At 36.9% G+C, this 13014-nt stretch overlaps 1 protein-coding gene across 1 annotated transcript in view; it reads left to right on the forward strand.

Annotated features, from left to right (window-relative positions):
• The first annotated feature begins 1065 nt into the window (after positions 1 to 1065).
• Positions 1066 to 13014, forward strand: part of EYA1 (EYA transcriptional coactivator and phosphatase 1) — a 103044-nt gene continuing 91095 nt past the window's right edge. Inside the window, exon 1 of the mRNA XM_077783236.1 lies at positions 1066 to 1165. Within this exon, the coding sequence (XP_077639362.1) occupies positions 1076 to 1165 (90 nt within the window). The 5' untranslated portion in view covers positions 1066 to 1075. The remainder of the gene's footprint in view (positions 1166 to 13014) is intronic.

The following is a 13014-nucleotide window of genomic DNA, read 5'->3' on the forward strand; positions in this document are numbered from 1 at the left end:
GCATACGAAGGCAAAAACTGTAAGCTACCAATAATTTTTTCAAGCAGAATGGCATTTTCTAATGAATTTAAGAAGAAGATATAAATGTCAATACGGCGCTGAGCTTTTCTTTTATAAACCTTGTCAATATGTAATTAATTATTCAACTAGAGTTCTGTGTGGCTCGGGGCAGCATTTCAAAGAGCTTTCTTGTATAAATCGCAAAGTCATCATGGGATTGCTTTTAGTTCATTCTTCTTTTTTCCCATTTAGAAATTGTGTCTGTATAAATACTCATAGACACCTGTGAGGTGGCATATGCAGTGATAAAGTGAGGAGCAAGAGGCTTTTTAGTAGCAGTAGGCTTTAGCATATGCTTTTAATACATTGCAAAAGTCTGCCTTGCTTTAAAAGTGCTCATATTTCATGTTCAGATTTGAATGGGGGTCAAACAGAAAGATTTATTTCCTTTTTTTCCTCACTTATGCATGTAAGAGGATGTTTGCTTCATTAACTTTGAAATTCACTGGCCAAAAAGACTGCATATTTTAGAGGATTTAAGTAAATGTGCCTCAAAGTTCACACAAATTACTATAGAGCATTTCAGTCCTCATCTTGAAGGAATGAGACATGATGCATCTGTTAATAAAAACAAAAGAGTATTGCTTGTATTTGGCAAAACAGTCGTATTTTGTACTTAAGACTTTATCAATGTCACCTGTTGTTATTATTTGGTACTTTCTTCCTGAAAGTCAGGATAGTTAATTAAATCTCAGTGTACCCTAGTGGGTTTGATAGAATGGCTTTATTCCTGTGAGGGAGATTATATTCATTAGGACAACTTTCCAGATGATATTCAGAACTTAAGTTTGCTTTTTGGTATGCTGCTTTTGCCAGCCGAGAATTTAGGTCATATTTTCCAGAATAACCACTCATCTCCCACTTGGATAGATACAGTCATGTGTAAGATTGGGATGTAGTTACACAGAAGTTGTTTCTTCTGTTAAAGTACCAAGATCTTATATGAAGCAAGTGATGGTACCATAACTGGTAATTTTTGGTTTCTGAAACTTCCTCTGCAGAACCAAACCTCTGAATGAAGCTTAAAAATAGTGCCTTCAGGAAAACCTTTGCAACATTGCAGGACAATGAGATTGCCGTCTGCAAATCCTTGAATAGTGAAAGGGTGAGTTACATCTACATCTCCTCAGCCTACAAGCAGCATTTTAATATATTTTTCAGCAAGTTGCAGCAAAAATTTCGTTTTAACTTTGGCAAAGATTTCTGTATTTTGTATTCTGAAACCTTGTTGGTGCAGTTAGCTGTGGAACAGCCCATCTTTGTCTGTGTTGGGGGCTGGTAAATTGGCAGTGGTTATTTTCATTTTTCCCACTGTATAATCAATTGGCAGCTTTGAACTCTTCTTTGAAATCTCCTTCAAGGATCATGTACACTATACAGTACAATATGTTAGCAAATAATTTTAAATGCATACTTGAGACATGAAAATGAGATTAAAATAAAAATGAACATGAAAAGGCATGCATGAGATATGACATCTGTCAGCCACCTGCTTAAATTATAGCTATCCAGTCAGGCCAGATGTACTGGTAGGTGTATCCAATTTTTACACCTATATTGCATGAAAGTTTCAGTGTTTGCAAACTGACTGTGGTTGCAACTCTCCATATACTCCTCTCTTCCTTTTTCATCTGATGATACATTTTTTTTTTAGGTAAAAAAAGTGAGCTTTCTAAGAGCTTCAAAGGCTGAAGCATTACACAAACCCTAAAAGAAGTTTATGTTGTGGAGCAGGGCTTTTCTGATACATCTTCTCAATACTTTGAATACAAGTTTCGACAGTTTTACTTCAGCAAAGACATGATCTATGAGGAAAAGTAGAATTTCAGTGATGAATTAATCATTGGTATGAAAACCTTGTAGACAAGCTTTTTATTTACATCTTGCTAAAGACTTAACTTTCTTCAAAATCCCTTATTTAATAAATAAATTTAATAAAGACCACAATTAATAGAACAATGCGTAGATATCAGTATCTTTAAAATCTCCTGATTTCAGCTGTGTTCAACTTTTGAGCTTTAACACTGATGGTGAAAACAATTTACATGGTCGAGTCTAATTGGTTATAATATTTGGCCACTTGTCTTTATAAATTAAGGACTGAATCAATTTAATATGGTTCTGAATTAAAATAATTTTAAAATATTTTTAAAAAATATGCTGAGTTTAGTACTAATATTACTTAGAGGTGTGAAATTTTCACCTTTGTTGTTTGTTTAGTGCTTTCCCCTTTCATTACTCTTTTACTAGAAACAGGTTTCTGAAGAGGAGTTAAGATAGTAGTAAAAATAATGTTGTATGAGGGAAATTATATTAAAAAGGAAAAACTTGTTAAAACCAGAGGGAAACATGGGTTTTCAGAAAATTGCACCATACAGTAATTTTTTTAGGACATTCTAAATGCAAAGACTTCTCAGCTTTTTTATTTTTACACCTTTTAAAATATTTTGATAGTTTAGGTGAAAAGATTCCTGAGTTGAGACTTGATTATTTCCAGAAAAAATCCTTTTCTACAGAGCATTGATAATTTTCCCAAATCAGATAACTCTAGCTGGAAATCATCTAAGCATCAGATCATTGAGAGTAAAAGACTCTTGCTTCACCTCTCCCTGATGCAAAGCTTTTTTCCCACCATTTTAGGCTCTGAAGTTGCCAACAGTCTTCCCTTTTGCTTTGAAACAAGCTGACAGCCTCAGGCATTCCAACAGGCTGTGTATCAAAGCCTTTGTCAAGTCCTACTTGGTGGAAAATCAGGTTATTCATGAGCTCATGCATGGTGTCCATTGTTGTTAGCTTGTAGTTCTTTTCTGGTGGTCTCATCCTTCCCTGCATTGCTATAGTGCCTTTGATTTTATTTTTTGGTATCCATCAAAGTAGACTGAAAGAACGGGTGAAGAAAGATGCTCTTCATTGACATCACTCTTGCTGCTATGTGGTGAAGAGGAGAAAGTTAATCTGACCCACATATGAGAGAGGAGAGTCCAGTTGTTAACAGCACCAGGTCTGAGATTGAAAAAAAATTCAAACAATCTATAATATAAATAAGAAGTGACTTTTTGATTGCAGTCATAGCTGGTCCCTGAAAGGAAGCAATGCACAATTTTTGTCTGTAGTGTTGTTTTCCTTCCTTCAGCAGCTCAATAGGATGAACCTGATTTCTTGAGGTGCAGTTTTACTTTTGTGGGTAGGGACTGAAAGGCTTTTGTGTGACAAATGACAGATCTTACCCTCTGGGGAACTGTCTTTCTATGTAAAATGAAGTTGCCCTGTCAGCAAAATCAAAAACTTCATTAAAATAGATGAACAGAACTGTAAATGGAGATCAGGCATTTTCTTGTTATAACCTGGTTTCCTAAAGCAAAAAAGCTTTTGCAACCACATTCTTTGTATGTCTGTCTAGCTGCATGTCTCCTAACAATAACTTTTTAATATCTTGGGAAATCTCAATCCAGTCTGATGGAAAGCTAGCTAACCTCACACATGTCACACTCCTTTAAGCTTTAGGAAAACACAAAGATGGATTGTGGAGAATGTGTGGAAATGTCCTTGGCTGATGAGAGGCTAAAGACAAATGTACCTTTGGGTGGACATCTGTGAAACTGTAGGATAGGGCTGTTGTATACTGATGATGGTATGGTTGGAGGCATGCGGTCTCCAGTGCGGGCAAGCTGCCTTTTGGTTCTAAAGGTGCTGTTGATGACACCACCCCTATGTGTCTCTCTCCCCAAACTGGGATGTTGGTAAGAGGTACCTGGTTGGTCTGTGTCAGCCCCAAGTCATTGCACCCTCAGGACTTCCAAGCCAAAGAATTCACTTTTAAGCAACTTGTGTCCCAAAAGCCAGACCCTTCCCTCTCCAGAACTACACCAATCTCATCAGCAAACCTCTCCTTCTTCCCTGCCACTTGATTCTCTTCTCTTAAGCCACCCCATGATCTTCTCTTTGAGTTTCCCAACACGGAAGCTCCCAAGCCATTGCAGCTGTTCCACCACTGGATTACAGGCTGGTTCCAAGTGCTGCTTTGAGCCGGCTGCGCTGCCGCTGCTGCCCATGTTCATTCCTCTGCTCCATGGGCACTGGATCTCTTGAAGTTATCTGTGTCGGGAAAAATGTCCTCCCTGCCCCCAGTCTGGTTTTCAGGAGATGTAAAAAAGCCAGCTAGAAGCAGCAACTGTGAAAATTGAAGCCTGTGAGCTATAAAACAGAGGGAATCTCTGGCAAGGCCCTGTAAGTAACTCTAAGCCTGTAATTCTCTCTACTCACAGCCTTGCTCTAAAATACCCTGGCTGACCTTCCTGGCACATTGTGGGGAAAGTTCAAATATAGTCAAATGCAAAAATCTTTCATTTATACTTGCTGTCATTAGCTTCTGGAATGTCAAAGCACAATTTCTCAGACTACTTGATGGGTTACAGGTTGATTATCTCTTATTCTAGTTTTAGTGGTTCTTTTGATCCTATTTTTTTCTATTTTTTTTTTTTGTAATTGTACTAATTATTTTAGACGTTTCCAGGATACTGATACTCTATGCATCTAAAGGGCATTTCAGAAAAATATTAATGGAAATATCCTTAGAGATGAGGATTAGGAGCAGCACAAGGAATAGAGTAACTCTCATTAGGCTGGAGACTTTCTTCTGGGTATAAAATGCTAATGGAGTATCCTGTAGTATCTGTATGGAAAGACTGTGTGTTCCTTCTGTATTTATAAACTGCAGAGTGGGAGATGCAGATGGTGCATACCCAGAATTAGATAGTTATTTTAGATGGTGGAAAGCAGGAGGGAAATTTTCAAATTAGAATGTGAGAACATAACCATGTGATTTATTCAAATTAATAGGACCTGCATAGTGTAGTCTCTGTGAAGCACTTTGAAAATTTTCCTGGGTGTTTCTATGCAATCAGAATAATATGCAGACAATGAAGCAAAACCAATGTAAATACAAAATGTTCACATAATTTTGCATGTTTTTAATTACTAACATAAACTCCACTTTTCTCCAGAAATAAAAAATACATATGAATGAAGTAGCTAAATACAAAAGAAAACTGCTTCAGCAATTATTTAGAATGGAATATTTTTTTTTTGCTTTACTTTCTAATGAAGTCACTGAACTTGCTCGTACGTTTAAAAAATATATTTAAAATCTTTACTCCCATTTTTGTACAAAACCCCCCAAAATACAGATTATTGCATCACTCTAGAGGAGATGTTTATGTCAATCACATCACCAGGTATCAAACAACTTTCTGGTAATGTATCCAGAGTCTTAATTTGATCTCAATATTGGGTTAAATGAATTCTTTGTATTCTGAAGACTGTATCTGCACTGCAGGATGATATGAGAAAGGTGTGGGAAGTAAAAGGAAAGGCTCTGCATTTGCTGCAGAAACCCATCCGCTGTGTCCTGTGTCCAGTTACTGCTGGCTTAGTAAAAGACACATGGTGCTTATCATTAATTAAGTCATGAATGGTGTTAATTTTATTATCCACTGGGCTTTCATTCAACATCATAAATCCAAAGCAAAGCTTCTGATTGTCAGTTCAGCTCAGGGAAAGAATGAAAGATGAAGTGATTATGTCTGAAAACAAATATCATATGGTGTCTCCATCCCCTCCAAAACTCGAGAGTCACAGAGTTAATTTCAGCTGTTAATAAATTGCTGTACCACCTTGGCCTTCCCAGGACAGATGCAGCAGATCAAAAAATGACAACACCTGTAAAATGAGCAGAATTCTGAATCAATATAGCCCTTAAAAAAACCTGGCACGAAAAGTAGGTATTCTGCAGCTTTCCGTGTCTACCAAGTGCTTTTCATATTTTGAAGTCTTGTCAAACCAAGCAGCAATCTTCTGCCAGGTAATTCTGTCACCAATTAGTCTGTCATGGGCTTTGTCAGTTCGTCTTAACTTCTCTGCCCTATAGACTGAATGCTGGATGCAAAAGATCAGAGAAAAGAAATGTTTTGCTTTCTCTCTGTATAACACAAGCTTGAACCCAAAGATCCTCAACTGTTGAAGTTGTGAAGCAACAAAATTCCTTCCAAGACCCCAAACTCAAAAAAGAAACAATCACATCTCCAGCTGGACCAAGAGTCTCACACCCTTCCTAGCATGATGCAGTGTAGGAATGGTTAGAGGGGTGAGGAGGAATATATAACAATTTGATCAGTATGTGAGAGAGTGATCCCCTACATGTCACAAACAAAATAGAAACACCTTCTTGATCCTATAGTATATCTAAGAGAATAAATTCCCCTGGCAAATACATGTGGGTATTCCCCCAGAGAAGGAAGTTTTAACAGGCTCATGTAAAGAAGGACAAACTTTGTAAATTGAGTAATGAAACAGTAAATTGTGAGAGCTGGAAAATTATGCAAGGTGAACGTGGGCATCATCAGCTGTTGCTGGCAGCTCATGAACAAATCAAGAGCAAAACCTTGAGCCACCCAGCTTGTGGTGCCACAGGAGTGTCCTCACTGCCAGTATAATTCAGAGTATCAGTGATTCCTACTTCAGGGGTTCAGATCAAGAGAGATGAGAGAGTGAACACAGAAATTATCTAATAAATACATGCACTCCTTTCTCTTACCTGCAGAGTCAAGAGGAGGTAAGTAAGCATCTGACACGCCATGGGGCAGTCATCCCTGTGTGGTAGAACAAATTTCCTTGGAAGGCATTTGTAACAAGCTTAGGGGCAAGACACCAGCGTGTTGGACAATGCATTGACTTCTGTGATGAATGTTTTCTGAAAAGTAATTTCCGGAGCTAGCAAGGAATTATGTAAATGGAGAAATAATCAGATAAGGTGATCAAGAGTGAAGAAATGAAACAGTCTTTCAGGGTTCAGTTATGAAAAGATGATTGGAATGCATTTAGCAGTATTCAGCTAATGAAGTTAGAGTTGTAATTGCAGGCAGGTGAGGAAACCAAACAAATTTTAAATGATAAATCAGAATTTATGTTTTTTAGACTTCGAGGAAGTCAGGAGTTCAATTATTTTTCATTTTTTTTGATTTCTATTTTCTGAATCCATTTGCACACTTTGGAAGTATATTACATGGGATTTTCAAATAATGGAGCTAATCCAAGATCAATTCAAGTGATGAAAATTTGCTGGATTTACTTCTTTCAGTAGAACCAACCCTACAGACATGTTAATTTGGATAGCATGGCATTTGATATTAGGCACAGCATAATGCTGTGGCTTATTAGTTATTAGTTCTTCTCAGGTGGAAGGAAAGAAACACATTGTCAAATGCTAAAGGGGATATTAACTGTCACTTCCCTGAGCACAGGACATCTATGTGGAAATCTTATGAAGTCTGGTTATCGCTATTTTTATTACATATTAGGTTATCACATTTCCACTGATGTCTGCCCATGTACTTTCATGTTTATTGACTGTTAGATGACATCACTGCTTTCTGATTGCACATACTTTGCATTACTACTAGTTCTCAGCTATTTGATGGAAGATTTATTGGTATTATCCATGAATCTTTCTAGCAAGAGAAAAGCCACACGTCCTTAAAAAGTGCTAAATTTGGAAATTTGGCAGGTATCCCTAAGCTGTGTAGTACAGTTTTATTAAACCAGAGAATCTTATGTCTTGCAAAGCTCAGTGTCTCAAACCAATCTCTTAAATCTCTGTGATTCATTGGGTTTTTATTCATAGTCATGAGTTTCTAAACCGAATGTAAACAGAAGTCTTCAAACCTCTTTTCCAGGCTCTCTAAAATCCACTTCTCTTACTAAATTAATAGGAAACATTTTTATTGCATATTAACTTACAGCTATTTTCTCACAGCCATTCATTTCAAGTAATTTTATTTTATTTTACCCATTCAAATTTTGAGGAACTGGTGTCTTCAGTGCATCCAAACATGATGAGATAACTAGACCAGTTTGCAGCAACATGGACTGTGAGGATAGGCTCCAGCCAACAGTACATAGCCCTCTTGAGGTCAGAAGGGCAACAGATGGGTACCACAGTCTACCTTTGGACTGGACTGCAGGGCAGTGGCCTGGGCTGAAACAGACCCCGACAGTGGTTTACAGTAACCTTGTAATGTAGGACCTGCTCAAATGCATTTCATCCTGCACATTCATCAGATTGTAAAAAAATTTTAGGCAACCCTACATTACATTGATGTGAAAAAATAGTTGACCTAAAAGTTGCTGCTTTAATACACATGCTGGATAACTATATACTATTATTTACTTACTTACCAGAAAAACTAGAGGCAAATCCTGTAATTCATCAGCTAGCAGAGAAAGATTTGTATAAGCCTCCTGCTATGCTTGGTATACCACATTTGCCTGAGACTAATTACCGTGATGCTGATTCTGTTTTAATTCAAGCTTTAGAGATGTATACACAACATTTTATAGTATTTTGGAGGTGAAGATACTAAGAATGTTTTATCATTAAAAAAAAAACAAAAAACAACAACAATAAATAAAGAGTATTTTATGAGAAAGGAGATTGGAGAAGAGAAATGCACTTTAGGGCTATCATTGAGGCTTTGTGCCAGCTTTTTTGGGGTTTCTCAGAAGAATAAGAGCCAGCTGAGGGGCAGCCACTCTCCATCCCTTGGATTTCCCATTTTCAACTGTTCCTGAGACCACCACACAGTTCCTGAGACTATTTCTGAATTCAAAACTATTCTAGATACAGATTAAGGTTCAGGAGGGGGAGCCTTCATTCTAGAAGCTTGAGGGGTGGTAAACACTTCATCAGTGGCTGCAGGGGCTGGGGATGTCTTAGTGTATGGCCAAAGCCCACTGGGGCTTGGTGGAGCAGGAGGTGTCCTCAGCCAGGGCAATGAAGCCCATGTGTCCTGGGCACCATAAGTCATCACATGCAGCATTCAGTCTCCAGAAGTTTAATTTTAGTTTTTTTTCAATAACCAGTCATCTGTTGGAGTACATTGGTGGAATATATTTCAAACTAATGCATTTTCAGGCTACTAAAGCTACTGAATTTTCCAAGATGTCTCTAATTTAGGCTTTTGTGCTTTCCAAAAGAGCTGTTAAAAATCAGCCTGGTTACAAAAAAATACCCTGCTTGTAATGACATTGGCCTAGATTCACTGAAGACACTCAACACATTCCTTATACTAATAGCAGACAGATTGCAATTCTTTAAAAGGTAAATGATAAGAGTTAAAACCAGGTTGCTCTACTTTGCTTCAAGTTCTTCATGCAGTTGCCTGCTGTTGTGTGTAGCTGTGTGTCCTGTTCTCCTTACGATATTGCATTCTTCCAGTACCACTGCAAGAAAAGCATTCTGCCTCTGCCCAGTGTGCAGCACCCATGCTGTGTCTCTCAGCTCATAAACTGCCATCCAGTGCAAGATGCATTTTCATTTGTCTGGGTCTAGTTTAGCAGCACTGTTTAATGGAGGAGGTTGTGCATGGAGATTCCTGCATTGTGCAAGGCAAGGCATCCCTAAACATGCATTTTCAGAACTTCCTCAGGTGAATAGCTTGTGTGGATATGAATGCTTCACTCTTTTGGGCATGCTGATGTGGTACAAGACAGAGGGGCAAGGTATAGGATTTAGTTTTTTTAGATGCTGGAATCACAATTTTTCTTGTTCTTAATTCTTGTGAAACTCACTTGAATTTTTTTTTAACCCGTTTCCCTCTTAATTAGTGACAGGTTTGCAGGGACAAAATTTCTGACTGTTGTCTGTGACTTTTTTTTCCCCCTTTGAGCCCAGGTTTGAAAGGGATCTGTCATCTTGTGTTTGTGGGCTTAAAGTATAATTATGAATAATTGGTTTAAGAATTAAGTATTTCCTGAGAAAGGTGTATTTTAAAGCAGGATATATATGTAGAAAATCTGTATAATGCCATAAATGTTTAAAAAAAAAAAATCATTATTAGTAGCCTGGATGTATCCAAGCAGTAAAAAGAGTTTAAGCTTTGTTTACATTTTGGCTGTAAGAGGTGCCTCTCTTTAAGTATTTAGATAAACAAACCAAAGCTGCTGTTTTCATTAGCATGTAACACAGAGCCAGTTTCCTTACCTGAGAGAGCATTAAACTAAAATTCAGTGGCAGAAAGCAATTTGATCTCTTGCAAATATAAATCTTGATAAACCTTACACTATGGAAAAAAAACCCAACAAACCAACCTTCAAATTTTGTACCTATTGACATTGCTTAATAAAAACATCTCGAGTGCTGGTGCTTCTGGGTGTGTTTCCAATAGCAATGTGATTGCAAGGCTCCGTGGATAAAGTTACCAATCCTTTGAATTCTGACCTTCAGTCTAAAACAGCTTTAGAGGTTATTCTTTTTCCTTTTTGTGAGATTGCAGAGAAAAAGTTAATGCTGCTGGAAGGAAGCGGGGGAGGGAGCTGGGCTTGGAGATGAGAACTGGGTCTTTGAAGCCATCTGAGAAGTTTTCCTCTGGCCTTGATTTGTAACAACAAATATTGGCAGTCTGAGTCAGTAATTATGCAAACTTTCAAAATAGAGCCAAATGCTCAATTTTGAAACTTGTGTGAATACAATTAGTATTGAGACTGAATTGATTCTAAGGGAAACTGTACTGTTGGGTTCAACAAAGTCTGGATTCTTGGGGCAGCTGTAGCCACCAAAACCTGAGAATATCTTAAGTCCATCATCTGTGTCTGCAGAGAGGTGACACCTCAAAATTGGGTCCCCTGCATTGACTGGAAGTGTCTCTCCCCTGAGGATGAGAGCTTGGATGATCACCTTTGACTAAATCCTTAATTTTAGGTGATTACATATAGGTGGGAATGTAGCTTCTGATGAACAAATGATGCTCCAGATATAATTACTGTAAAGTTTAGAATAATGTATTGTGTTAAATTACCTAAAAACAGTTTCTAGGAAAAAACATCATTGCAAATATAAAATAAATCACAGGATTATTTTAACTTATACTTCCACTTTGTCCTTTTCTTTACAAGGCCCACAGTGGGGAATATTTAAAATATTTTGAGGACATTCAGATCACCAAAAGAAAACTTGTGTGACTGAATGTTTCAAAGTTAAGGATGTACATATTTACTGCATTCAGCTAATGCAAGGTTTGTAATTTGAATGTGTATTTATGTGTCACTTATATTAATCATAAATACAGGTTTGTCTTAATAATTTGTCAAAGTGAGCCTGGGTTGCTGTTCTTTCAATATTCTTTCTAATTTGAAATGCTTTAATCAATAATTATTTTCTCTATATAATATTTTTAGGTTTTTTTGTGCAACCTTATATGTAAGTAGCTGAAAAATTATGTAATAATTGGCACAAATAACTAAAATACAGTAATGATCCACTGCTCCATCTACTGTTGAACAGTGACATGAATAACACTCCAGAAAAAAAAAATACAAAATGCATTTAGGAAATAATAACAAAATAGAATTTACAACAAAAAAACCTATTATTTCTGTGGTTAGAGAACAAACATCTTTTTCTAGCAGACTAAAGTATTCTGAGTATGACTTTCAGAGTTGAAAAACAAAGAGGAACTTTTAATCTTTTTCAATTTATAAGAGGTGCTGAGAAAACTGGTTCTGGTCATGTTAGTGATAAAAAGTTGGAAAAAAGACAGTCTAGTATTACTGAGCTGACTCATGTCATACAGTGCACTGTATTTGTATCACTGGCAAAAATGTAAGTTATTGCTGTGAAAAAAAATTTGCAATGGTTTCTGAGTTCTGCCTTTATTCTTGTAGCACTAAATGAAAGATGAGGAAGGCCTAAGCAGTCATGGGAGGATGAACTATGGAAAAATGGTATGTGTGTGAAATGGTGTGTTTTATAGTCTTTACAGAACAACAGGAGTTGATTATTTTGTCAGCTCACTGGTAATCTCTCATTTGCAGTGTGCTCTTCCTGCAACCCAGTCTTCCAAGGAACTACTGATTATAGCTTCTGTCACCCCTTAGAATGTAAGCAAGCTGCTTCTCATCATCAGCGGTGATTTGACTTGTTCAATTTTATAAGCAAATTATTATTCACATATCACAGTGAAGGATGATTATTTTCAAATTTTAGGTAGTTATGTTTCCATGCTGAGCTGGAGTAAAAGCCTGAATGTCAATTAGAAAAATTAGCTGTTTCTTAAGGAAGCTCACAGCTTGCAATTTACTCCCTTCATTTCACCCCCTATCTTGTCAACTGATAATTCTTCAAATAACTTTCTTTAGACACATATTTGTTGTCTTCAGCAGGACTTCTTTTATAAATAGCTACATGTTTATGTATCTTTTGAGCAGAGGTTTTTGTGCAGCGAATAAAAGTAGCACTCCACTGATTCTTAGGCACTGCAGACAGTATTAAAGGTCCCCCTGTAAAACTCTTTAACTTTACTGGAAAATAGAAGGTAATTTTCTATAGTTCAAATTGATAGCTGAGACATTGCTAAAATGAAGACTGTTGTAGCTGCAAAAGGTACATTACTTTTAAACCTGGAGTAGATCTCAGATCTCTGCCCTCAGGATGTCACAGACCTGGTGTCTTGTCTTCAAGGAAAAGCCATCACTTTTGTGGGTAGAACATCTACTTCAGATGATCTGGAGACAAAAGCTTTTCAGTATTTTTGTGTGCCAATCATTGCCTTCATGAGATTTCTAGAAGAGACAAGTAATGTAGAGTGTTAAAAAAATACCCAAATCAAAATGATAGTATTAGATACATTTAAAATTTAAGTTCACCTAGGAAACCTTTCCTTCACCCTGCCAAACTACTTTTTTATTTTGCATTTAGAGTACTGATTATATATATAATTTACACTACTGGTCATTGTAAATATATATATACACACACACACACACACACACACACACACACAATTTTTTCTCACTTTAACATAATGCTTTTAAGAGGCAAGAAATCTGCTGAAAAAACAAGCATACTTTCACTTTGAAGAGTGAAAAATTGAGATACACTAAGGTATTGGCTTTCAAACTAGA

This window comes from Lonchura striata, chromosome 1, assembly GCF_046129695.1.
Source record: "Lonchura striata isolate bLonStr1 chromosome 1, bLonStr1.mat, whole genome shotgun sequence".
NCBI lineage: Eukaryota > Metazoa > Chordata > Aves > Passeriformes > Estrildidae > Lonchura > Lonchura striata.